The sequence below is a fragment of the Carettochelys insculpta genome, chromosome 3, assembly GCF_033958435.1.
Source record: "Carettochelys insculpta isolate YL-2023 chromosome 3, ASM3395843v1, whole genome shotgun sequence".
Lineage (NCBI taxonomy): Eukaryota > Metazoa > Chordata > Testudines > Carettochelyidae > Carettochelys > Carettochelys insculpta.
This window is the reverse complement of record NC_134139.1, coordinates 60,611,385-60,638,075: the sequence shown is the minus strand read 5'-3', so window position 1 is coordinate 60,638,075 and position 26,691 is coordinate 60,611,385. Positions and strand designations below refer to the sequence as shown.

Genomic DNA, 26,691 nt, shown 5'->3' with positions numbered 1-26,691 from the left:
CAATAGTGGGGTAGCTTAGTTGTCATCATGAAGACAAGCGGTAGGCATTGTGGGAAGCATGCAAATAACTTAAAATTCTCTCTGTATAAGCAAGTGTCTTTCCTTCTCCTGTTTTCTGCTAATGGGCACGAAAAATTATATTTGAATGTAAGAAATGACAAGAAACTGCTGACCAAAGACTCAAGTTCATCGCAGGCTCCTGGGATAGATCCTTTGCAGACACCAGGACAGGATTTCTCCACGTTGGGTAAGACGGTCTGTCTAGGAGAGTAGCCTACCAGTGAGTTACTCTATTTATTTATATAAATGGGCCAATGCCTTTTGAAGTATTTTAGAGCACTTAACTAAAGCAAACAAGCACTTGAACTTTAAAGATCTAACAAGAGGAGCTATTGACAAGTATAACTTTACTTAGTTATCTTAATATCATTGGGAACTTTAATTCTTAGAGTTTTACAGTGCTATGTGAAGGCAGATACCAGACTCTTATCTCAGCATAGGCTCCAGATACAAGACTCACAATAGATGAAAAGAGAACTACAGCTGCTTGTGCCCTGTTAATTTCTTCTTGTTGTTTTATTTAAACATACCCGCTTCAGTTTTCCATGCATTGACCGCCAAGCCTTTGGATCTGGACCACAGCACCGTCAGGCCCCTCAGACAAGCTCCCAGCCTGCCACATCCCCAGGCTATCCAAAGTGGTCTGTGCCTCTGCGCACTGTGTGCTGCATGGAAGTGGCTGGAGACATTGCACTCCACCTCTGCCCCCAACACAATCCTTGCCACTGTCATTGGCCAGTTCTGGCCATTGGGAGTGGTAAGGATTGTGTTGGGGGCAGAGATAGTGTGTGAGGCCTCCCACTTCACCACTGCAAGCAGTGCACAACACAGAGGCCCACGGACCCAGCAGTGGGCTGCTTTCAGCTGCCTAGGACTCTCGCAGGCAGGCAGGGAGCCTGCCTGAGTATTCCACTGAGTTCCTGGCCCATAGTCACCTAGGTAAGTGCCTCCCAGCCAGAGCCTACATCTAGAACTGCAATTTGTGACATGATCATGACTGACTTTTGGCCACAGCACACCACAAGATAGACCACATCAGTGCAAACAGGTGACAGCCAAAACCTGGTGCATGAGATTGTTCTTTCATTTCCCAAACAAGCATACCTCATAATCCTGTAAATCTCCACAAATTGTGGATAAGGTTGTGGAAGGAAGAAACTTCTTTCTGGCTTTGTGTAGCATTCATACAGTACTTACAGAAAACTAACAGAAGCTGACTTTGCTTGTGTATAAATATTGCCATTTCAAAGGAAGCTGGTATTATTCAGCTATAGTTTGGCATTCATCCAAGTGCATTGAAATTTCAAAGTGGTAGCCTGAGTGATACAGTTTTCCTTTAACTAGCATAAAATGATAGTAAGGCTGTCAGATATGTGTATTTACTTGATTCTTCAGTCTTCCACTGGTTGAGTACATATATAACAGTAGAAAAAATATGAGGGGTTCATTCTTGTTTCCGTGTCCCTTTTAGGCCAAACACTTAGGCTATGTCTAGATGGTGGGTGCTATTTTGGGATATGGCGGTATCCCAGAATAGTTGTCCATGTCTGTGCAATACACGTGTTATCTCAAAACAGTATGAGAAAACAGGCACGCTATTCCGGCATCTGTTTAGACAGCGCCACATGCCAAACTTCTAATCAAAATCTAATTGAAATAAGCTATGCAATTAGCATAGAGCAACTTGCATGGCTTAATTTGAGGTTAGGGCACTATCTAGACATAGCCTTATGGCTCTGCCATCTGAAAGGAAGATTACATGGCTATCTGACCATATCCATCTTTAAAGGCGAGAGAGAGAGAGAGAAGGTGAGATGGTCAAGGAGGAGGAGGAGGGAGGGTTAAATGCAAAGAGTTTAGATCTATTATTCTGGTACTGTGCTATCTCCAACTGGGGTAAAAGCACAATTGATCGTCCTTCTTGAAAAAAATAAGCCTCAGTGTTTCAGCCTACAAAAAACCTTATGCCCTTTTTTAAAACCAAAAACGTCTTGACCCATGACTAGAATTTCAATCTTTGAAAGGACCAAACTTCACTTAAATTAATCAAAAACTCTAGTATTTTAGGGCAACACCCGATTTTGGGCCAAGTGTCTTGCTTGTTCTGTTAAAAATATTTGAGAGTGTTGTTGTGTATAAACCACCTACACAGGCATTATCACCCCCGTGAGTCAGGGACAGCATGATTTTGGCAGGAAGGGGCTGTAGGATAAAAACCCCCACAGATACATGAAGCTTTAAATTGTCATTGCTTGCCCATTGGCAACACTGCAATGGTTCTTTTTGACCAGTAGCTGCCCCGTGAATTTGAATCTGCTCATGAATAATTCATAAGGACTTGCAGTGAGGTCACAGCTACCTGGAATCAAGTGTTGTGATTGGTCACTTTTTAATCCCCCTTGGAATTCCAAATGCAGATGACTTATGCAGATTCCCTCATGAACATCTCTATATAAGCAGGGCACGCAGCCCACACCAGGCGGCCCTGGACAGGAAGGCATGGCTCGCAAGAGCATCCACCAAGTCCCTAGGCCAGCCCTTCAGGGCGAAGACCCAAGAGAGGTGCAAGACTGTCACCACCAGGAGAGGCACAAGACTGTCACCATCCTGCGTTCCTGGGGTGGCGGCTTCGGCAGCAAGGCAGTGTCCCTGGGAGCGAGCACACCAGAGGTCGAACTGGCCTGCGTCCGCGCAGGTACTGCGTCTCTGGTGTTGCGAACCCCAGGGCCTGCCACAAGTCCAGCAGCGCCCGCCTTCATCACCTGCTCAACCAGCAGCGATCTGCTACTGGACGTGACAAATCTCTATCAAACAAGTGTCCTAACCTACCAGCAGGGCTGTGCTTTGCGCAGGGTCTGCAGACAAGGCGCCCGTAGCTTTCCCGCCAGTAGCTTAAGGGACCCCTAGTAAGGGAGCGGGGCTGATCCCCCTGCTGTGTGCCTGTCAGACAGGGCAGGCACAGTACCCCAAGAAACTGACCTTAGGCCGGGCCTTGCTTGGCTGCTGGCTGGGTTCCAGTGCAAGAGACACTTAAGACTTCCTTTAGTTTGGAACTGTTACCACTTCAATTAATCTGTTCATCATAGATAGTTCTTTTAAATGTTAGTTTTAATAGATAAGTTGTTTTATTAATAGGAACCTTAGTAATAGATAGGATTGTTAAACCATTTTAGTAGTAAATTATAGGCAATAATTGTTAGTTTATTAATAACCTAGTTAGGGGGAAAAATGTTATTAGTTTGCTAAAATACTGGTACCAACAGAGAATACTTACCAGGGTGAAGGCATGGCCTCCCCTTTCCTTGTCTTATCTATTTGGCTTGATAGAGAGGTAACAACCTCCATCAGCCTTTCAAAAAAAATCACTATTACTATTGGGATCGGAGTAGCGACCTGGTACCCCGTAAGGGTAAAGAGGAGTAGCGCCCTCTCCTTCCTTTTATTTCAATACACACACACACACACACGTACGTTACTCTCCTTTGAACTGGCCCTGGGCCGAATTTACCTGAGACCACATCACAGTCTGGTATTAAAAATGGTCATCTTCCTGTTAATCCAAGTAAGTGTATACTGATATTAGAATAGGACTGGCAGTAATACTTCCCATTCCTCCCTAGTGTATTAATAAACCAACTGTGTTTCTCATCTCTGTTGCCGGCCTCATCGCTCTCCTCGACCTCAGTCTTCCCAGGGGGTGCCAGTGTGGGTCTGCATCCCCTAGGGGTGCACCCCGACAAAGGCCGTGGGGGCGGGTTCCGGGACCTAAAAGGTGGTGAGGGTTTGCTTTGTGGCATCTTCCCACCACCTGTCAGGGGCCCAGCATTGCTGGAGAGTCCCTGGGCAAGTGTGAACTATGAGTGACAAAATATAGGCCTAGGCTCAGTTGCAGAAGAAGATAGCTTTTGGAATTCTTTGATACTCTGTTATAATTGAGTTTTACTGCATAAAATGACTGGGTAATTCAAACGTTTGGAAAAGAAAACAGCTCTTCCCAGAGTTTATGAAGTGGTAAGCCTATTTCTTCTAATGATTAACTGTGAATTATCATTCTAAACATGAGCATCTACTAACATATGCTCTATACAACTGATGCAGTAGAGTAACAGTTTTACCAAATTAACATTAAAGGGCCCAATTCTGATTTCTATCTGTTTTGTACACTGATGCAACTGCACTGATTTCTGTGGAATTACTCCCAACTCAGACTGGTAAATAGCAAGAGAGAACAGAACTAGGCCCTTGTTGTTCCCGTCAGCCCTTTACATATCCGGGGAATAAAAATAGAAATGTATTTATAAACAAACAGAGTATATATCACAACACTACCACTGGAGTCTGAAAGAAAATATAAAATTGATAGTATCAGAAAAAATAATACAATAATCATTAATAAAAATGTTGTAAGCAGAAAATATATATGAAAAGGACAGTGAGATGAAGTAGGTAAAATGTGCCTATGGGTAATAATGATGTCCCAAACGACACAGAACTCTAAAGCCTAGATGCAACAAGAGGGCAACAAAAGATACTACAATAATTTAGAATACAGTGCAAGAAAGGAACCAGGTCTAATTATTTGGAAAGCTCTCCAAGATCCTGTAACTTTGAGTGCCCTTAAGAAAAGAGAACTGAGAAAAGTTGAAAAGAGAAGAAAAGTTCAGAATAGATGGGTTGAGAGGGAGAAAAAGAGAGGCAAAGAAAAAGAGTGGGACAAAAGAAAGATCTCTTTTCATATTTATTTTGAATGCAGCCATCAACAATGTATCTAAGGACCTTACAAAATTGCAAAGATCCACATGCAGTTTTAACATCCTGCATCTCTAGGTTTCTCCCTCCTTAAAAACTATAAATGTCAATTGTTGGTTTTTAAACTTTAAATGGCTTATTATTTATGATTACAATCATGATTGTGAGAGCAGTCAAGTAGCACTTTAAAGACTAGCAAAATAGTTTATTAGGTGAGCTTTCGTGGGACAGACCCACTTCAACGAAAGCTCACCTAATAAACTATTTTGCTAGTCTTTAAAGTGCTACTTGACTGCTTTTTGTTTTGATAGTGTATAGACTAGCACGGCTTCCTCTCTGTTATTATTGAGAGAGGCTGAGATTAGACTCGCTTTTGACTGGGAAGATGTTTGACATTGGAGGGCAGAATTCCACAACCATGGGTCAGAGTCTGAAAAACCTTCATCTTCCAACCTAATGTGTCTCAGCTTTGCAGGTGACAGCCCCACTGTGCCTACAAACAGATCTATTGGGATATATTCTGGCCATAGGAAGGAAAGACTGTCCTGAGGACACACCACCACCCATGGATTCTGGGGTTAAAAAAAAACTAGCATCAGAACCTTCTCTACCACCTGGTATACAACCCCAAAACAGGCAGAGAAGCCAAGAAAAAGAAAAAAAAAAGATGTCATAAATCATGGTAAAGCCCCCAAAATTTATGTCAACACAATATCTTGCTGTCATAGGTCCTGATCTCGCAACTGGAGCTACACAGACACACACCCCTCCCTGATGCCCTCTTGGAACCCAATTGAATTTATAACAGTTCTGTATGATTGCAAGGGTTTGCTTATGTAAGGCAGCCTCCAAAACAGGGACTTAATTTGCAGCCTCTGGTTAGTAATTTTGTCCCTACTACATGGTCTTCTTTGGTGCAGGAATGTACCCTTTATACACATTCTTAAGCACACGAATTAATTCCACATGAGCAGGAAAACACAGATTAGTAGGATGGAATCTCTGTCCTCAGATTATATTGGTATGGAAGGTAACGTCTGACAAGAAGGTAGTCTTATGTGATATGCGATGGGCATTACAAGTGAATTAAATGTAGAATTTTAGCTGTGATCTAAATTTTTCTTTGTGGGTTTAAATCAGGCACTAAGCATTATCTTAATGCATGTTATATGGTTTGAGGTTCTCTCACCCCCATCTGTTTGTTTGTTTCGTTTGAGAATTAATAAAAACAAATCACCAAAGGTATTTCAGAAATGGAGACCAATTTACCTGGTTCTTTGTAGAGTAGCTAAAGGACATAAAATTACTGTTTTTCTGTACTGCCAGCTCCGTTCTAAACATTATGTTGTCAGAACTGTCTGCATCCCCTGAACACTACATGTGAACATCCCTATTGTAGCATTTTCGTATTCTAACTACTTGTCTAAGCACAATTACTTATCCAGATAAAAAGAACCGCAATGTTCTTCAAAGTGACATTAAAGTATGAGATCAGTTTTTTGTTTCAAAGACATTTCCCTTTACAAAAGCCATCTTATTATGCAGCCAAGCAGTTTAAGCTTTTAGGGCCTTATCAAAAACACATCAAGTCTAATGAATCAGGACCCATAACAAATAACTCCCAATACAATGCATGGTGATACCTACTTGGTACCTTCTGTGACTTCAATCAATAACATGGCTCATAAGTTCTGGGGTTTTTTTTTTGTTTTTTTGTTTTTTTAAACTACACAGTAATTGTCTGGTCTCAATGTTTCTTCTATATAACTTATTGCAAGATTAAAATATTGACACGCCTATGATTAGTGACTATCTTTGCTTGACAAACAGGCCTGCTGCCAGAGGGCTTGTGGGTCAAAGGGAGCAGCTGCCCCAGGGACTGGCATTTCAAAGAGGCCCAGAGCTCTGGCTACTGCCACTTCGACAGGCTCTGAGGGGAACGAGAGGGCCCAGCACTGTGGTCCAGGCAGTGGTAAGGGCTGACTGCCCTAGGCCCTGCCCTTCTACCCTTGCCTGGGGATGTGGAGCCAGGCTCCCTCCCTCCCACCTTGCCCAGGGGCCTGTGGTGACTGTTGACCCTGCTGTAGACAAGGGCTGCTAACCAAAACACGTAAGCTGAACACCCTTGATTCTTAGGAAGGTCCTGACCTGAATCCAGATTTAAACACATTAGCAGGAATCCATATTTAATATTTAAATATGCCATATTTGATATTTATATGTTTCTATGAAGCAATAGATTGAGAGAAGGGGTCAAAGTAAAATGTTCCTAGTTCTAATCATCCCCCACTCCCCAGAGGTCCATTTATGTACATTTCACCAGTTGCTTGCAGGCCACAGGGAAATGACTCCCCTTAATGCACTCACCATCCTTTTCTAGTCACATTCACTATACATTGCATTAGAAAAGATCGAAACGGTGTTTAAATATTTTGGCGAGTTTTGTTATAGCCCAATCGCTTACTTCCTCTGGGACACACAAAGTCTCCTCTGGCAATGAAACAGCCAAAATGTCAGCAAATCCTATAGAACAGAAAACGGTCTGTCAATGTAAGGGCAAAATGAATCTCCATTTAAAAAAAAAAAAAAAAAAAGCAAAGAAAAGAAAAAGAAAAAAAGCAACATTCACTTTTTATTAACATTTTTTTCCACCCTCTAGAAACTTTTTAACTGCATTACAAGGTATTCATCACAAGGTGCTATTAAAGCTCAGCTCTCTTCAAGTGTTACCAATTCATGGACAGATTAGAGGGCACATTAATAACATAGTTAATATGAAGTGTTTAGAGCCTTTACGTCAGTGACAAATACGACTCAACCAAATTTCCTGACCATTGAGGCCACGGAGGAACAATTTGGTAGATTTCATCAACAGTTCTAATTATGTTCCTGTCAAGTCGAGAACAAAGTAATCCATAACTGGGGGGCTGCTCGGAGACAGTGGCACACAAGAGTAATTTATGCCCAAGACACAGGGCCCTTGCTGTAGTTAGTGTGCACAACACTTGACTAACAAGTGGGTTCAAAAAAGGGAATTTATTAGGGAAAACACAGCCCTCTAGCTCAGAGTGGCTTGTCAGGTGGAAGCTTCTGAGGAGTTACAAGGTAAAGACTTCTGGCAAGTCCTATTTATACAAGCATCTGCTGGAGTTCATGCTCTCTGCACCCCTGTAACAGCATGCTATAAGACGTAGGATTTCAGCCACGGACTTTTCCTTCACTGATCATACAGTTAAAGCCACCTCTCTGTAGAGGGATTGAGAGAGAGTTTAAATATGACAAAAGAATCGATAAATATGATGTTGAAGTGAAGATTCAACCTACATGTTATTTTCTTTTAAAAGAACATTTTAGTCTTTAGAATGTCACCGTCTACATTGTTGAGGCTACATATTGTAGAGACCCTTTTATGATTCTATAAATAACAGACTAATGAAACACGCAAAGGAATTATTAGTAACAGTAACCTAAAATGTCATAATGCACTGAGCACGTTTCAGGCTGCAGATGAGCCACAGACAGACTGAGAAAAGGAAGGGGGAGAAGAAAAGGGGAGAGAAGCTGTCATGTAATTTTGAGTCATTTTCTACTGTGTTCTATATTGGGATGCAGCTTCCATTCTTTCAAACCGGGTAATTTTATATATGACATTCTGGTTACGTTTTACAAAAAAAAAAAAAAGGTAAAAATGCCTTCCTAGTGCTAGGGAATGGATTAAGGTTAGAAACGTGCAGTCAGGAGTGGTTATCTTCCTTAGCCATATGCTATCAGTAAAAATAAAGTGATATTTTAAAAAGTGAATTATGAACAATACTTGAAAGTCTGGAGGGAAACCAAAACAGTTAAAAAAAAAAAAAACATAAAAGCCAAAACCCTGCACAGCTATATAATATCTAATTTACTTAGGGTTGACACTGATTTGAGCAGGGCGTTGGACTAGATAGCCTCGTGAAGTCTTTTCCTACCCTACTCTGTGATTTTATGCTATTCTCAATGGTTTCTGCTTAGTAAATCTTAAAATCAAAGGTCCTTGTAGGTCACTGAGTGCACATTGTGGCCACCAATTTTTAGGTTCTTATTTAACAAAAAGAGAGAAACACATTCAAAACTTCAAAAATATTCCCATTTCACACCATCCTCTTTGTTAGCAGATAGACAGACTTATAAAATAGCTGCCAATAACTACAGAGTTCTCATCCTACCCCAGATACTGACTCATGAACAGGCCTTGGGAAAGTACCTCACAGTCTCTTTTCCCTCAACCTGCCAGAAGTTCTGTAAACATTCGGGCTTTGGCCCAATTATATTAATACATAGAAACCTGTAGCGATATAGAGTCTTTGGCTTGGCAGCAGCCAGCAATTGACGGGAGGGCAAATGCACTGGGGCCCAAAATTTCAAAGGGACTCAGAACTTCCCTTTGCCACCACCGCTACTGCAGCAGTGGCTGGAGACCTGGGCCCCTTGGAAATGCCACTCTACCACGCAGCATGCTTCTGAGGGCTAGAGGGTGGCAGCACCATGCTCTGGGCAACGCGCATGGCTGACTGCCCTCAGCTCTATCCCTCCTGCTGGAGGCTCTGCCCTTTCTGTGAGTACAGAGTGCCATTCCTTGCTCCTGGGCACAATATGGCTGTCCGCCTTGCTACCGTGTTTTCTGTGCTACTGCAATACAATCCTTTCCATACTAATAAAATATTGGTATGCAATAAGAACAGTGATATCTGTGAAATACTGAAGAAAAAAAAAAAAGCACTTTCTTATTTAGCCAATTCTATTCTTTTGTAATTAGTTTTACCAGAATGCATCCCTGGTAATCTTCTGTGATTAGTCTTGGGCAATTTCCCTGCAGCTACTGAATAAAACGGTACTGTTCTTTCAGCAGTTAGGCCTCCCCATTCAAACCCCTGAGGCAAGGGAGAAGTTTAGCTACAGCTGACTGGAAGATGACCACTCTGTTCACAGCAACATTTGAAGTTTTGAGATTTGTTTTCACTCTGCCTCGAAACAAAAATGTTTTCATGAAAAAGATGTGTCAAAATGCCAAATTTCAAAGAGAAAAGCTAAAGTTTAAATTCAGTAAGATGTGTCCAAATGCCCCAAATGAGAAAGAGAGGTGTGAAGCCTGGTGCTAGGGCACCAGGTCTCAGCTGGGGAGCAAAGGACCCAAATTTAAGGCCCTGTTGTGGCACAGATATTTTAATCTCACTTCACAAGGATTTGGGCAGAGCAGGGACTTGAACCTCTGTTGTCTACAACATCAGCCAGTGTCCGATCGACCAGGCTCTAGAAGATGAAAGTCAAGTGCAGGCCTCACACACCAGTCTCTGTCACTCACCCGCCACCCCCAAACACAGTCTCGCTACCTCTCCCTCCCACTGGGTAGGGAAGGTTTTTGTTGAAATAAACATCTCAACTAAACATTTTGGTTTTGTTGAAATTTCATTTAAATCAAAAACGTTCCAACTGGCTCCAATTTTAACCAGATGGGGAAACAGAGAAAAAAGTGACATTCAGTCACACAGGATTGTGAAGCAGAGCCAAGAGCAACACCTAATTTTAGAAATCCCAGTCCTGTGCTTTAGCCACAAGATTATCCTTCTGCTCCTGCCATGAACTGCGGTGCTGCCTTGTGCTTACTTTACAGAACGCATTTTAACGCAAGTGTGGCAAAAGCATGATGATCCCATTACATTTTGAAATCTAATACCTTGAGAATGAGAGCTGGAAAACTCATTTAGTGCTTTATCAAATCTCTAGTTTGTATGTAGAGCATCAATTGGCTACATTTGCTAATAGAGCAGACTGACCCATCCCATATATTATCACAACTCATCAAAGTCTGCTGGAGGACATAGCAACAGCCACTCATTATCCTTTGCATTAACTTCCTTTCTAGCACCTCTACCAATATATTTTCTTGCAATACAACTGTCTTGACTTAGCAGAGAAATCAGCAATTTGGAGCATGACAGCAGTTAGAGAGAGATAACAGGACTAAACCCATAATAGTATCCTGCCTCCCCAGTCTACCTATCATTACTGGGTGCAAACTGAAGTCTGCAGTGTTCCACTTACACTGCAGTTATCCATTGCTGGGCCCTGGAGAGTCATACTATTAATTACAGCCATATTTTTGGAGCTTCATACATACTGATTATTTCCCCCAAGATTTATTAAATACATGATGGGGGCAAGAAGAAAGCAAAGACTTAAGGAACTCCTGCAAATTTACACCAAAGGTGTTTTTCAGATAAATGCCAGCTTATAAAATGACAACATATAATTCAGTAACCAGAAGAACTGGATGATGGAATTAGCTTAATTGTAACAATTCAAGTGCAAACATCATTATAAGTTTAGATGCCGTAAAATACTATTATTGAGGGCGTTGTATTTATTGTTTTATCCAAGACCCTGCACAGTTTTTGGTTATAATCTGAAAGAACGGCGTTGTATGTGTGGAATCACACATTCTACATGCCTGGCTCATGCGTGAGAAAGCATGACATAATTCAGTCAGTCACATTTTTACTGTTCTTTGCACTTTTCGCCCCCACTGCACAATTAGCTAAGGACATGCCCCGGTTTAGTCACCTCCCTCTAATGCATCAGGTACCAGCCACTACCTAAATGCAGAAGGCCAGAACTGATGATTGACTAACCCACTGTGGTAAATGCTATGTTCCAATTTCCAAATTTCCCTCAGAAAGGTTTAATACAGGTATGGCTCACATAACAGAGCTTCCTATGCCTCATACAGATTTGGATACCATGAAGAGCTACCATACACAGGACACGATGACCTGCTATCATAATTTTGTGACCTGTAGTACCAGTGTCCAGGAGGGCAACTCCTGGTACACAGTCAGAGGAGCAGACAGCCTCCACAAACCCCTGGGCAAAGTGTGTGACGGCCCAGGACCCAAAATAACTGACCCATTTGTTCCCCCTCTTGGTAAGCATGGATATAGATAGATATCCATGGAGCTATAAAGCTCCAATATAATGTCATGTTTCATCTTTCAAAGAAGATTTACTTGAAGCCACAGCCATTCAGTGGACTTGTGGGGGAGAAGGCACATCTCCCTTGGTAGATGTGAATGCACTAGATAATACAGCACAGTAGCATCTCTAGTAACATTCCAGCTACTTCTTATTTAATTCTGTGGCTTCACTGATTGTAGTATAATTTGATTTTTAGCACTATCTGTCAAAATTTTTATTACTTTGAAGAGCTATGCATAAGATAATCATACCTACTCTCCCAGGTAGGATGGTCACTTGTTAATTCTGATCACAAATCTCTTTCAATAATGACACCAATAATAATAAATTTTGAGGGTCACTGATAGGTTTTGCATGGTGATTCCACAGCTCACTAAATCACATTAATGACCAGTCCTTTTTGATCGGGGGGGAAAAAAATATTAAAAAAAAGCCCTGCTCAATCCCATTTGGTGGTTTAGCACCACACATTCCAGAAGCCATGAAAGGTAGTTTTCTGTTGGTTAAAATTTCCGACAAGTAAAATTCAATACGGAGTGGTATAAAATAAGAAAGAAATTAAAGTGCTCTCTCACCAGTAAGTTAAAACCAGCAGCTGTAAGTCATTGAATTTAACAGCCCATCTTTTGAGGGTTTTTTTTTTTTCCTGTTTTTTTATTTCTGAAATCACAGGAACTACCCAGCCTAGCAAGACTGTAATCACTCAGCAGGAACCTGGCACAAGCACAACACAACCACCAGCCAGGTGGCAGGAAAATGAAGGAAATCTCTCTCTCCCTCCCTCTATGTTGTTTAAAAGGGGCTCGGCGTGAATGAATCTTCCCGGTAGTCACCAACAATTTCTTATTCTTTCCGAGCAATCATCAATTCCAGCATCAAGTGGTTCAGTAGATCTACAACTGGTACTGGCAGCAGAGTAAGCCCAGCATGCAAACATTTTGGCTAATTTAAAACCCTTGTGCTGCCGAATCAAACATGACAAGACAACAGTAAAAAGAAAGGCTATTATCCCAAATGAAAGCCGGCAGATAGCTGAAATTGGTTTGAGTGGCAGAGACAAAAGATGTGGAAGGAGCAGGGACAACCGAGAATGATAATCCCTGATAACACACACACAATCACAAATCATCACAAGGAGGCAAAAAAAGTAACATTTCCAAGTTCTATGGCCAGGCAGACGAAATGCACTTAAGAGATACAAAATAAATTAATACATTATAAAACATTTGCCCCATGGGTAAAGAGATACTTCACTTATAAGAGATGTAACCCTTTCGATAGAAAACCTAACACTCAGAATACTAAAGCTGTCATTTCCTACCTGAATTAATGTCCTGCTGCCCAGCGTTCATTACCATAAGGTGAAGAGTCAGAAGCACTGATTTAGGATAGATGAGTATTAAACTGAAAATAAGATGTTGTGGGCTATTCTTGAATGCCCGCTAAATCCACAGAGCTCACCAAGTGCCCAGATTTTAAAGAGTTGGGGGGAAAGGAAAGTGAAAAGCAAGGGAATTAATTTGGAAAGGCATTCGGGAAACCGCAAGCAGACGTGTGATGTTCAGAGCCACGAACCCCAGTGATGGCTTACAGCACACAGAATGATGACCTATGGGATCACTGGAGAGCAAGCGAGTTGTCTTTTGCAAGATTAACAATTTAAAAGTGCTGAAATTAATTTTGTTTAATAGCTGTGGGTGCAGACTCCTTACAAAGTAGGTTGCAAGGTCAGCAAGCCTCCTGAAGCCTTTTAAAATGTAGCTTTTTATAGGGGCAATAGATTTAGGGTGGCTCAGAGCTGAAAGACCTAAAAAGCAGGAAAAGAAGTGTAAAAGGTCAGCTCCTACCACTTCTCAGATCTTGGGTGAACATATGTGTTTGGCCTCATTCTGTGACACACATTTACTGATGCATTTAAGGCTATTTTAGCATAGATGGGTTTCAGACGATAGGAGACGTGACACCAAGACAGTGTGAAAGGTGGCACATGAGAGAAGCAATAAAACCAGGCACAAGAACCAGATTAACCAGTACCTGGAAGGCTCCTTTGCATCACACACAAATGTGCTTGCTTGCAATTGGTGGGAGGGGAGCAAGGCGTGGGATGAGGGAAGGCATCTTTTAAAAGTAGTTCATTCATGATTCACATCTGCCTTCTTCTGAGACTAGTATAGCATAAATCACCATACTGTACAAAGGACTTAAAGCAACAGCTGGACATAATATTGAAATTAAACTCAGCCACTTTGAACATACTTGCTCAGCTTCATACATATCTGACCCCACCTTTGAATGTATGTATGTAAGGAAAGAAGGAAGGGAACATCAGGGACAGAAGGAAAATATAAAACTAAATATTATAGGTCACATTTTTGAACACAGCTTGCACCAAACCACAGAAGCAAAGCTCAGACTGGGTGCAACTTCAAGCACTAACTGCACCTGGGATTTTGCACCCACTGGAGGTTGTGATTTTGAGATGGCTGTATTTGTTCAGCATTACCTTGCAAATTATTCTGGGGAGAGCCAAGCTGTATAAAAATGTGAGCATAAGAATTCAAGCATGATTTCTATTGTGCAACACTGTACATCCCCAAAATAAAAAAGTGTGGCTAAATCCATTTCAATGGGAATCCAGCAGAACGGAAGCGCTCAGCACTGGACAATTATAAACATGTTTCCTCTACACCATATGGGAAACCAGCAGACAATCTGATTTAACAAGATGGATACAGAGTGGCAAGCCTGGCTCCATCACACACTCCTGTCTTAACCTTGCCTCCAACATGAAGGGGAAGACAAGGCTTGCTCTTTGGAAGAAAAGAGAAAAGATTAAATGTCATACCTCTAATCTGAAAGCTTGGTGATATACATAATATATTTTGGAACACACAGGTTTATGGAGTTAAGAAACCACTCTGACTTTAAACTTAAAGGTAAGTGTGAATGCTTTTGGTGCAAGAGGGATGCAGGCATTTCAGAAAGGTCTTGTCTCATACAATGAGAATGAGTTGTGATGGTTTCTTTGGACTGAAGAGGCCTTTTCGTGACAATGAGGTAACTTGCTGATCATTAGAAAGGACAGAATTAATTCTGCTGCAAGCTCGTGTCTGACAGTGGCCGGAGCAGATGCACCAGCCATTTTTCTCTACCTGTCCCAGTGGGAGTTAGAACAAAGGAAAAACGAGGCTCACAGAAATACTGAAGACACCACAAGGAAATCATTTTCAATACATATACCACGTACTGTTAACTGACACATGGTGCTGTATACAGTATTTTTACCCTCTTTATTTGTCTCAGAGTTGAATTCCTAGCCGCACACTGCAGTTCAAGGAAACCCCAGTTCACAGTTCAGCAAGGCACTGCTTAAAAGGCAAGCCTGATTCAGGTCCTTAGGGCATCTCATCCATCCTGCACGCGGATGGCATTCACCACCAAGGGACCCCATTAGGAAGGAAGGGCAAAGTGAAATCCTAACCCAATGCAGTGTGAAGCAGAGAGCCAGACTTCTGGTACAGCAGCGATGGATGAGATTCCATTTGTCTTCCAAAGCATGGGAAGCCAATATATCTACTTCATCGCAAACTCAAATTTACTTTCCAACCTTGTAGCGTACCTAAAGCAAAAACGTAGATCAGCTTTCTATACGGGAATGCAGCAGAAGAGAAATGTCACCCAGGACCCCAATTAAATAGACTAAGTGTCGCACTTGCAATGCAACCCCATGCCACAGACCACTCTGAGATACATTGTCCGTGTCTGCAATCAGTTGGTTCAGGAAGGCATTGTCTCCTTCCACCTCCATATAGTGGACTAATACTTAGAAGCTTCTTACACTGCTGATAAATGCTGCTTCTATGCCAGTGCCATGCCAGAGTTGCCACATGTACTCCAAAAGCTTTAGCTTCTCCTGGTCATACAAGAGCTGCTATTTAGCTGGCCCCATCACTGCACTGCTGTAAGGGTAATGTTCTGTTTCTTGGTCTTGAGCTGCTTTTGAGGGACATCTTTTAGATTCATAGAAACTGAGCCAAATTCATTCCTGGTGTAACATTGAAGCCACAACCTTATTATCTTCAAAGCAAACAGGTACCTCACACAAACCCAAAGCTGACAAAGAGCAGAACTTCACACTCATGTTAATAATGCAAGATGGTGTTGAAAGAAGAAAACACAAACTCGCATCAAAACTCTTTGCATTCACCAAATCTGCATGTCCAGAGAGATGAGTAACCCACACATTAACACTATCAAACCTCAGATATGAAGGTTTTCCAGCTGACAGTAACACTGTCTAACACAAGATAAACATTGCACAACTCTTAGAGATAGCCCAAAACCTCCTATCTTGGAGGCATCATCTGAATTATTGGTAAAGCCATCAAAACACTCCAACTTGGATTTCTCACTGGTAACCTCTGCATCTGGGTGATGATAAAAGATCTGAAGAGAAGGATATTGGCGTTCAAGAGGAATTGTTATAGAAAGACCCTGAGAATAGGATGACTGCCGAAGGTCACAAATGAGGAATTATATAGGAAGATACAGCTGAAAGAGAACTTACTGCAGAAGGTTATACAATGGAAGTCACAGTTATTTGGGCAGATCTGCAGAATGAATGATGAGCAAAAAATCAAGACCCTGGTATTTGGCATAATGGATGGTTCGAATAGGAGAGGCAGACCCCACAGTGAATGGTAGACGATCTAGTAGATTGGTGTGGAGCTAGTTAAAGAAACTAAGCCACTCCGCACTGGACAGGGAAATAGGAAAGGAAATAGTGAGGGACGCATCAGACACTAGCCCATGGTTGTTGATAATGATGAATCTCTGTACCACCAACCTTATTTATTGGACATAAACATAAGAAAAGCAAGAACTATTTTTACCTTGGCTTGCCAGCCCCCTTTCTCCTCCCGGTGGAAGCGCTCCCTACCTCAAGACAAGCAGCAACAATCTCCAGAGTGGCCAGAAAACTCTTGGACCTCAAGAAATCCGAAAACCTTTCAGAAAACTCTGTTCCATCTACAGGCCAAAAAGCAGGACAGATAAAAGCAGGAAGGAAGGACATTTGAAATTCAGCACCACAAAGGGAGATCTGATACTACTGGACTCATACACAGGTAATGCTGCCATGATGGAAGCAAAAAAGACATACTCCACGTCTCCCAGGAAAAGAGAAAAATCATAACCTGAAGAACTCTTCTGGAGAGAGTTCCTGAGGATATCTACCTACCTCACAGGAACCAGTAATAGTAGGCATCCTTCAGTCTGCATAGACTATGGATCGCGCCCTTAAAAGTTTCAATTGAAGACTTCATTTACAGCATCTATTGTGACTATAATGACCCACACGAGAGTGACAGTCCTTGCTGCATCTCTTGCAGATGTAGTGGGCGTCTGGCAAGTCCTTATTGTGCTTTCTGTGCGCTTGCTTCTCCTCTGCTAGCTGTCTGATCCTCACAGGAACCACAGCTGGGATTAAAAGGCAATGTTGCAGCAGCCCTAAGAAAGATGTCTGCATTGGTAACATACAGACAGGCAGCCAAGAGGGGACAACTTGCTCCGAGCTCAGAAATTCAAAAGGGTCCCAGATGCTGCTGCTTACTACAGGGCTTTAAATTGCCACCAGAGCCCTGTGCAGTGCTGAATGGCTAGCAGGAGAGACTAGCCTTCAGCCCTTCCCCTTCCACCCAAGGCTGTCCCTTCCAAGGGTGTGGAGTTGTGTTTTCCTCCCCACCACACACATTTTGTCCATGGGCCCAGCAATTCGGTCAGCCCCCTGGGCATGAATATGGCACAAACCCTCACCCTCAATCTGTCTACTTTTGAAAAAAAGTCACTATTCAGTGCCAAAATTAGCAGCACCCCACGAACTTGTGTTAAAAGCAGTTGTGTCGATGGCATTAGCAGGACCAAATGTACTCAGCATTCATTCCAGCAGAGGACACCAGACACCATGCCACTTCAACTGGTAGTCTAACCACCTCTGAAGCAATGGACTTTAAACTCAGTTGCTTATGTCCACGAAAATGGGAAAACTGCTTTCAGCCTCTGTGGGGTGGGTTGGGGAGAGGACTGGTGGCTTTGACATCCAAGGTTAAACCCAGCCGATCATTTAGAGAAATCATACACTGACAAATGGTCCCTCCAGGTCAGACTGAAGGCATATTGGTGAGGCAGTGTGTTGGGGGAAGGGTGGGGGAGGAGAACGTAGGAGCACTGCATTGCTACCGCCTGTGCCCATACTAGCCCTGTGGATAAAGGGCCTGATCCAAAGTGCATTGAACTCGGGGCTGCGTCTGCACTACCCCTCTCCTTTTGAAGGGCATGGTAATGAGGGATTTCAGCAGATGCTAATGAGGTGCATCCATGAATATGCAGCACCTCATTAGTATAATGGCAGCCGCACGTGATTCGAGCATGCCGCTTTCTAAATGCACACCACCCGTGTAGACGGGGGCCTTCAAAAGGACCCCAGGATTTTGAAAGTCCCTTCTTCCCATTTGCTTTTGGGAAGAAGGGGCTTTCAAAGTCCAGGGACTCCTGGCCATTATGCTAATGAGGCACTGCATATTCATTGATGTGTCTCATTATCATCTGCTGAAATCCCTCATTACCATGCCCGTTCCAACAGGAGGGGGCTAATGTAGACGTGGCCAGTGTGTTTTTATCAATTTCAATGGGATTCGCACCTGGTCCAAACAGAAGAGATCCAAATCTACTGTTATTACTTGGAAACTGACATTTACTAAATAAATTCCATGATTTACACATCTCAAACAGCTGGAAGAGACCTCAAGAAGTCTTCGAGTCCAGCCCCCTGCCCTCACTATAGAATCCATCACAACCCCTCATTTTTTGTTTAACTTGCCCCAGACCCTTAAAAAGCCCCCCTCAAGGACTGCACTCACAACCCTGGGTTCACAAGGCCAATTCACTAACCACCAAACTATTTTAATCAAAGTGAGGAGTTTTATCAGAATTCCATTCAGCTAACAGGTGGGAGAAGCAGGAACAGCACCCCTGACCCACACAATCCTATGGCAATATAAAGTCCAAGGCCAAAATAGCAGAGGAAAGAATGGGGGACAAAATGTAGAATTTCTTCTTCTCAAGCAAAGATAGGAGCTATAGGGCTAACTGTCTGCAGGGCTGAAGTAACTCCATTACTATTCTAGGCAGTAGAACAAGTTGTCCCTTTTCATTCCTTTTTTGGCAAAGGGACAAAAAGTGAGGACTTAGGGAACTTGATTTTATTTGAGGAGCGAGACAACTATCTCCAATAGTGTCTTACAAAATATTCCATCAGCCGAAGTATGAAGTAGGTCGGAGACAGACTAACTTTTCCAAGGTATTAAATTAAAAGATGTTGAATTAAGTTAAACGCCCCACATTGAATTGACATTTCCCTTTTTTAATGCAAGCTAAGATTGATGAAAAATACCACTTATCTACATTAAGGGTCAAAGTACCCAGCAAAAGAAGCCTCTGGTTCAACGCGTCAGAGCAAAGTCAGTCTTACATAATCCGAGAACCAGGACGCGGATCACATTCTGATGATCCAATTAATGGTGGGATACTTTGCAATCAGCCAGGAAGCAAGGCCCCTAACAGATTGTGGGGCTGTAACATCAATTTCTTAAGTGCATTTAAAGGATTACAAATGTTAGTCCTGGCTTGAGATTGAAACACCTACTGAGGTGCTCTGAACCACATTACAGTAATTGGGTACCTGAATTAATGCCATTTCTTCTGATGGGTGAGTTGAATACATTGGAATTAAGGGTTTCTTTTGCTGTATTTCACTTTCCACTTTTTTTTCTCTCCTTAGAGCATAAATCTGAGACACAATCTCTCCCGCTCTCTCTCTCTTTTTTTTTTTTATCCAGAGTGCTTTAATTACAGCCCTGAGGCACCTGAGTACTGTCCTAATTTTACCTTATACATTGTTTGGGTGCATTTTACTTATGTGCTTATTATCTTACTATGCAGCAATATTCAGATGAAAATGAAATGATTTTTTCCTGAAAGAAGAAAGTGGCACAGAGAGAAAAAGAGAAGGAAATATATATATATATCACACCTTCTCTTCCCTCATTCTCTTCTCCACTATGTAAACATCTTCATGCATGCACTCGATTGCACGAGCAGTGTTTTACTCCTCTAGAGAGCCAGACTAGGGCTGCCTCAATTAGTCTTCCATTCCTTCTGAGGTCAGTTCAAGTAAAGTTCTCAATCATATCAATCTGGAAAGAATGCTAACTACCTGGTTATTTCAGACTATAAGGAGTTTGAGTTAAGGAGCCTTTTAAAGCATGCAGCTGGTTTCAAGTGCATTCACTGAACACAGAGCGCAGAGCTGTCTGCACAGAAGCTAAACTCAAGCACCTGCTTTTTTCCCTTCTTTTTGGAAACAATTTTAAAATCTAAACTAGGATAGGATATGGTTCCCAAGTTTTATGTTTACACTTTTTAAATGGGCATCCAACCAAGTTAAATGACCATGTGTACTGTGCAATAGGTGTACAGTACAGAAAGCATTGCCTAGCACATGAGTTTTGGTATCAGTGCTAATCACAAGGAATCTGAACCATTTATTTGCCTGCTTAGATAGCATATGTCCCCCTTAGTAGCCCAAATGGAGCCTTCCCTCTAGGAGGTAACTGCAAGGGGTGTAATCATGTTACACACATGTAAACAAAAAAAGAAGAAAGAAATGGGAGAAGTAGTAGTGTGGTATTATGAGCATTCCAAAGCCTGCTGGGAATATTTAATATGTCCAGATACAGAACCTAAATACAAATTCTAATGATATCAAAGGCCCATTTGAGATTTTTTCCCCCATCAGCTACAGTACTATGTTAGTGATTCAATGATAAACTGATTCTGTTGTCATTTGATTTAGTTTAGTTTTGCTTAAGATAACCGTAAACAGGAAAAAAGATACACCATAGCTTTTTATCTTTATTCCCACTTAAGAGAAAATCATAGTCCATGCATAAGGGAGTTCAGTTAGCACAAGGATTTAACGGAAGTAGGTATGAGACACTTTCTGATTCTAACAGACACAGGCTACACTATGAGATAAATTTGAATTTATTTAAATTGAATTTTTAATTCTAGAATTTATAAGTTTGAATTTGGCCACCCTCACTTCCCACGTCCTCCCCACAAAGTTGAGTCATTGCTGCCGCACACAAATTGGCTAACATTGACCGATGCAGTAGTGCATTGTGGGAAGCTGTCCCACAGTTCCCTCATCCCCATAGCATTCTGGGTATGCTCGCTGGTCTTGACATCATTTTCCCACATTGTATTTTGCTCTCAAAGTTAGAGGAAAGAGGATAGAAAAGTCTAGGAAAAAAATTTTTGTTTCCCCCTTCCCCAAGTTACATTGGCAACATGGGTGCAGCAACTGTATTCTCAACTGGCCATCCACTGAGTGTCCCACCTCCCCTCATTGCATGTATGTGATCCCTGAAAATAATGCAGGGTCCAGACTATTTTTTAAAGTGAGAAGAAAGAGGATAGAAAAGTGCAGGAAAAAAGAATTTCTGCTTTCCCCTTAGTGACAGCAAGCCCCAGTATGGGTGAAGGGAGGGTGCAGTGGGGGGCCAGTTCAAGTGGCCCTTCCCCATGGCAGCAGCCAAACTCCAAAATTCTTAGCCACTGAGGGAGAATTTTCCTTGGTGGCAGCAAGCCCCAGTATGGGCCAAAGGGGTGGGTGTTCAATGGAGGGTGGGCCAGTTGAGGTGGTCCTTCCCCAGCAGCAGCAAGCCCTTTAGCCACCAGGGGAGAACTTTTCCCTGGCGGCAGCAGCAAGCCCTTTAGCCACTTGTGGGGGAGACTTTTCCCCAGACAGCAGCAAAGCCCCCAGTATCTTAACTGCCAGGAGAGATGTCCCCACAGAAGCAGCAAAGCCCTCTGGATCTTAACCACCATGGAAGACTTCCCCATGGCAGCAGCAAAGCCCATAACATCTTTTCGGCCATTGGAGCACTAAATGTGCAATTGGCACCATTGTCAGTAATAAATGGGAGGCACATCCTTTTATTGGGTTGGGCTGGGGGCTACCCACATGACTTGGCCGAGTGCAGGAAAGACCTAGACTGTGTGGTGTGTGTTGGGGAGGGAAGAGGTTTCTCACACAAATATACACTGCTGAGAAGTAGCTTCTGAGCTTGTTATGCAAGTACGACCCCCAGCACAGCCTTGTTGACACATGGTGCAGCTGGCGCCAGGCAGCGCAGAAAAAAGTAGCAAGTGTACAGACAGAGCCGTGAACACCCTGCAAGGGCTATTTGAATGGGCAGATGCACTCACAGCTCTAATAGCAAAGACAGACAGACATTTCGCAGGCTCTCATACTAACATGAGCCTACAGGTAAAGGCTCACTGTTCCAGCTTGGAAATTCATGGTCTTCCTGTCACTGGAGAGCACCGGCCAGAGCAGAGCACTGAGAGGAGCATTATGGGTTACATACAGGGCACCTCTGGAGGCTAATAAATTTGCTTTTCAGACGCTGCACTTCCACACTTGCTTTTAATCGAACTTCTGAATTCCAGCATGACACTATACCCATCAGGTAACTGCGATTTTGTAATCTCAAGATTAGTGTACCCAAAATTTGAGCTAATGGGCTTAACAGCGAAGACAGTCACATGGTAAAACTGAGCTAACAATTAAATTTGAATTTATCTTGTACTGTAGACAAAGACAGAGTCAGACTTGCAAGAAAGAACTAGTTTCTGTATGTCTTATTCCTTTTCTACAGAAATAAATATTTTCGTTTCCATCACATTAGAAATACTCAGATTGAAGAAGACCTTTATGAGTCATCTAAGCATAACCTCTGTAGTAGCTGGATAGTTTTCAGTATTCCTCAGCAAACATTTTGTACCAGGTATCCCTAGAATTTAGGGATACCACTATTGACAGCATTAATTTATGAAGAGAAATTAGGATTTAGTATTCTTTTCTTAGGAGGTGTTTAATTAGAGGACAGTAACTGCTAATCTGTAAAGGCCTTTTCGTGAAGAAGGGCATCTGGGTGGGAGGCGGAAGTCTCTTACAGACCTTACAAATCCAGATCCAAATTTCCTAGCAATTTCTGACTCATTAGATTGCTCTGGTTGAAATGATTTACATACAGATAATTAAAGCACAAACCCCAAGGACTAGTTAGCTGTTTAGCAGTGTATACATTTTATACGACCATTTCCATACATCTAGTTTTAAATTCCTTAACAAAAATTAATTGCTACCCAGTGCTCTACATTGCACAGCATGTTGCTGCTCTATGCTTGCTAAATTACCCCTTTCTATCACTTCTCCAGTGATCTTATAGACAGTTAAACTTTGCAATTCTGAAAATGTTGCCTACCAATTTGTGGCAATGCTCATATTTACTATAGTTAGTATGAATCACTGCTTGCACTTCAGAAAATATTTGCCTCCCTCTGTGCACCTCAGTAACATTTAATTAGTATGGAATAATGAGAGAGATGTGTTATTTACCCTCCTTCCCCCATTAGAAAAAAACAGTGTGATGTCTTGAAGTCTCTACCTTTGAAGGGCCTAGTAAGAAGAACTTCACAATGACAATAAGAACTTCAAAAAGAACTGATCCCAAGCTTGATGAAGTCACAGGAAGACTTCCCATTGGTTTCAGTGGGCTTTGGATCCAACCCTGAGATTTTTAAGTGCTGACTGAACTTCACTGTACAGAATATAACTACAGTAAACTTTCATATCCATCTTTCTATCATCCAGAACTCTCAAATATCCAGCATTTTAACCATATGTAAATTTGAGTTACATTTTCCATAAGTACAGTATAGTGAAAGTAAATACAAAATAAATATAGCAAATACAGTATAAGTTTACAGTGTATAACACTGCTGTTGGTAAATAAAGTACTCTGCGTACATTTGACTGTTTAATATCTAAGCTTGTTTTTCTTTAGTATTATGCATTGCTATGTATACCTCTCTATTACCCAGAATATCTGCATAACCAGCAACCTCCCAGTCCCAGGGCTGCCAGATATGAGTTTACTGTACATTGCTATTTTTAACAGTATATTCAGCCTGAAGTTTCCAATGGCAATGCACCACCAAGTGTTGGTGTTTTTCTTACAGCTTATTGTATGGAAAATGATCTTTCCTACAAATAAGTCCCAGAATTAAGCTAGTATTTTATGGATACCATTCAGAATGTTTATTTTGGGGTGGGGGCAAAGTTGTCTCTTATTTTAAAACAACATTTAATGGCTAGACAAATAATAAAATAGTACTCTCTACAAATGTTTTCAATCATATTTCACCAATATTCATAGTTTACCCCTCAGGTTTGAATAAGTGAGGGAGAGCTAATTCATTGTTTACACTTGGAATCCTAGGTGGCCCAGTCCCATAAGGGTAGTACAATGCACTGTATCTTTCCGTTCTTAGTACTTATCTTAATCTTAATAACTAGCCAGACAACTGACTCCAGAGTCCTGGGCTTATCGACTGGCATTCGTCACATGCACACAAGAAAGACAAGAAATGCATTATATAACAATGTATACAAATCATTATCTTTCAATATTTAAAAGTATGTATTCAAAGACTGATACGAAACCATTTTTGTTGAACTCAATTCCACTGGTTATTATTAAATTTGATAGCAATTGAACAAAATACACTTGTTACATATTTATCTACAAAAGAGAGTTTATTTGCTACAGATCAAAAGGCTTCTTCTTACTGCATTTTAGTTACTGTTATCAAAAAAAATCTGTTTTTAAAACGCGCTTTGATACGGGACCATTATTTTGAAAATAGGTTTATAAGAGAAAAAAAAAGTCTCTGAAGTACCAAGAGATATTCACAGCACGCATAGAAAGTCTATTGTATTCCCATCATAAGACCGCAACATGATTTGTTATGCTATGGTTACACTACAGTGCTCTTTCGACAGAAGTCACTGTCGGAAGAGATTTTCCAACAAAACTTCTGTAGACAGAGGGCGGCCATACACTAAACCCAATAGGAAAAGCACTCATCTCTATTGACAGAGCAGCCAAACCACCTGGCTGCTCTCTCAACAAAATAGGCACCCAGAAGTGCAGCAAACAGGGCTGCCCATTGTTCTGGATGCTCTGTTTGTTGAGAGAAGGCCCCCCACCACCACCACGAGAGCGTCCACGCAGCTTTTTTGTCAACAGAATCTGTCAACAGAAGCTTTATGCCTCATGGCTGAGACAGAAAGCTACTGTTGAAAGTGCTGAGTTTTGTCAATAAACTGTCGAAAAAAATGCATTTTGTGTGTGGATGTTCCACCGGTTTTTGTCAACGAAACCAGAGTTTTCTCAGCAAAACTTGCTAGTATAAGCGCAGCCTGAAAGCTTATAGAAAGCTCTCTCTACCTTTCCCCACCATAATCTCAGACTATGTTGAGGTTTAAAAATAGGACACAGAACTTTGTTTCACCTGCGCAAAAACCAGCATCTTGTACACCACTAAGAAATTCATGAGATTTCTTGGCCGGGAGCAAAGACTCCTCATTAACATGTCTAAAAGCATCTCAGTGTGACACCTGAAGTCAATAAAATTTTTGTGGGGTGCACTGGGATTTAGTTTAAATCCTTTTGGAGCATGCAAATTTAAACTGTGACATTTAACTATTACATAAAAGGTTCTACAGGCTGAACCTCTCCAATCCAGCACCTTTGGGACCTGACCGGTGCCGAACAAGAGAATTTTCTGAACCACGGAGGTCAATATTGCCTAGCAGCATTACCAGTGCTTCCACTCATGAACTTGGTACAGGCCCAAAGTACCCAAGTGCATATGCTAAAACAGAACTGTGCAAAGCATTTACCTCTGATTACTAAAGAAACAGAAAACATCCTCAATTACTATTCAAAATGCAATCTTGTACTTGCAGCAGTTCACTTCTCTACTGGGTGACAAGAGAGCAGTGGTCAGGCTGAAGAGCACTATGTACTGTGCCCCCCAGTCTGCATCCTCTTGCATCCTTGCTTCCATATAAAAGCACCAGAAATCCAGATTCCCTCCCACCACCCTGCTGAGCAGGGGAAATTTCTGGTGCCCCCGATCTGCTTTTCTCAGTGGGGTGGGGGCAGACTGCAGCATAGGATTGGAGCACCACGCCAGCTGGGCCCAGCTGCCCCTCTGACCTAACAGAAGGGTGGCCAAGCCAAATCTGAGTGAGTGGTATTGCAATCTGCAGCATGGGATCATGGCACCACTCAATTTTGGCCCAGCTATGCCACTTTGCTGCATTTCCCCCACCCCCCCATGTGCACTGTGCCTCTGATCCACAAGGCATCATGTGATATACCTTCTGTGTTTATGACTGGCTGAGTCTTTCCCGTACGAGCAGCCAGGGCATTAACTACTCAGTAAGAAGCATTCTGACTTGGTATCTCAGGCAATATGGATAACATTTAGGTCTGAGAAAGTCAGGAAAAAAAATTCTTCAAGCACATTCACACCTTTTGATAAAAACTATTGTGTCTATATACATTAAGAAAAAAAACCACAGTTCTCCCACAAAAATGTATAAACCATTTTGCTGAATTGTGGACCTAGACTGTTCCACACCCAGTTCTGAAGGCATTGCAATGTTCTATCTATAAATACCTGTTCCTGCAGATTCAGACTTGCTAAATATGAGTAACAATGCCTTTCGCTTTGTAATAAATGTGGTACTCTAAATTCTCCAGTTCTGTTTTACTTCTAATCAAACCTACTGAACAGTTCTATGAATTAACAAATGATAAATGTGACAGTTTCCTTCCAGCATTATGAACGTTATTTTCTTGCAATAATGAACTTAGTTAGCTTCACAACAGCCCT

General features: G+C 41.9%; 1 protein-coding gene across 10 annotated transcripts in view; it reads right to left on the bottom strand.

The window, feature by feature from the left end:
- The window catches only part of ESRRG (estrogen related receptor gamma), a 506,336-nt gene that overhangs the window by 284,349 nt on the left and 195,296 nt on the right, over window positions 1-26,691 (bottom strand). For 2 of the 10 annotated variants that reach the window (XM_074989960.1, XM_074989959.1), the window contains exon 2: window positions 7,274-7,332. The exons of 7 other annotated variants lie outside the window; for them this stretch is intronic. Coding sequence is in view for 1 of the 3 variants with exons in the window: in XM_074989952.1 (XP_074846053.1) it covers window positions 7,177-7,211 (35 nt within the window). In the remaining 2 variants the exon portion in view is untranslated. Of the gene's footprint in view, window positions 1-7,176; window positions 7,333-26,691 lie in introns of those variants that run through there. One more of the 10 variants, XM_074989952.1, reaches the window with a different exon arrangement.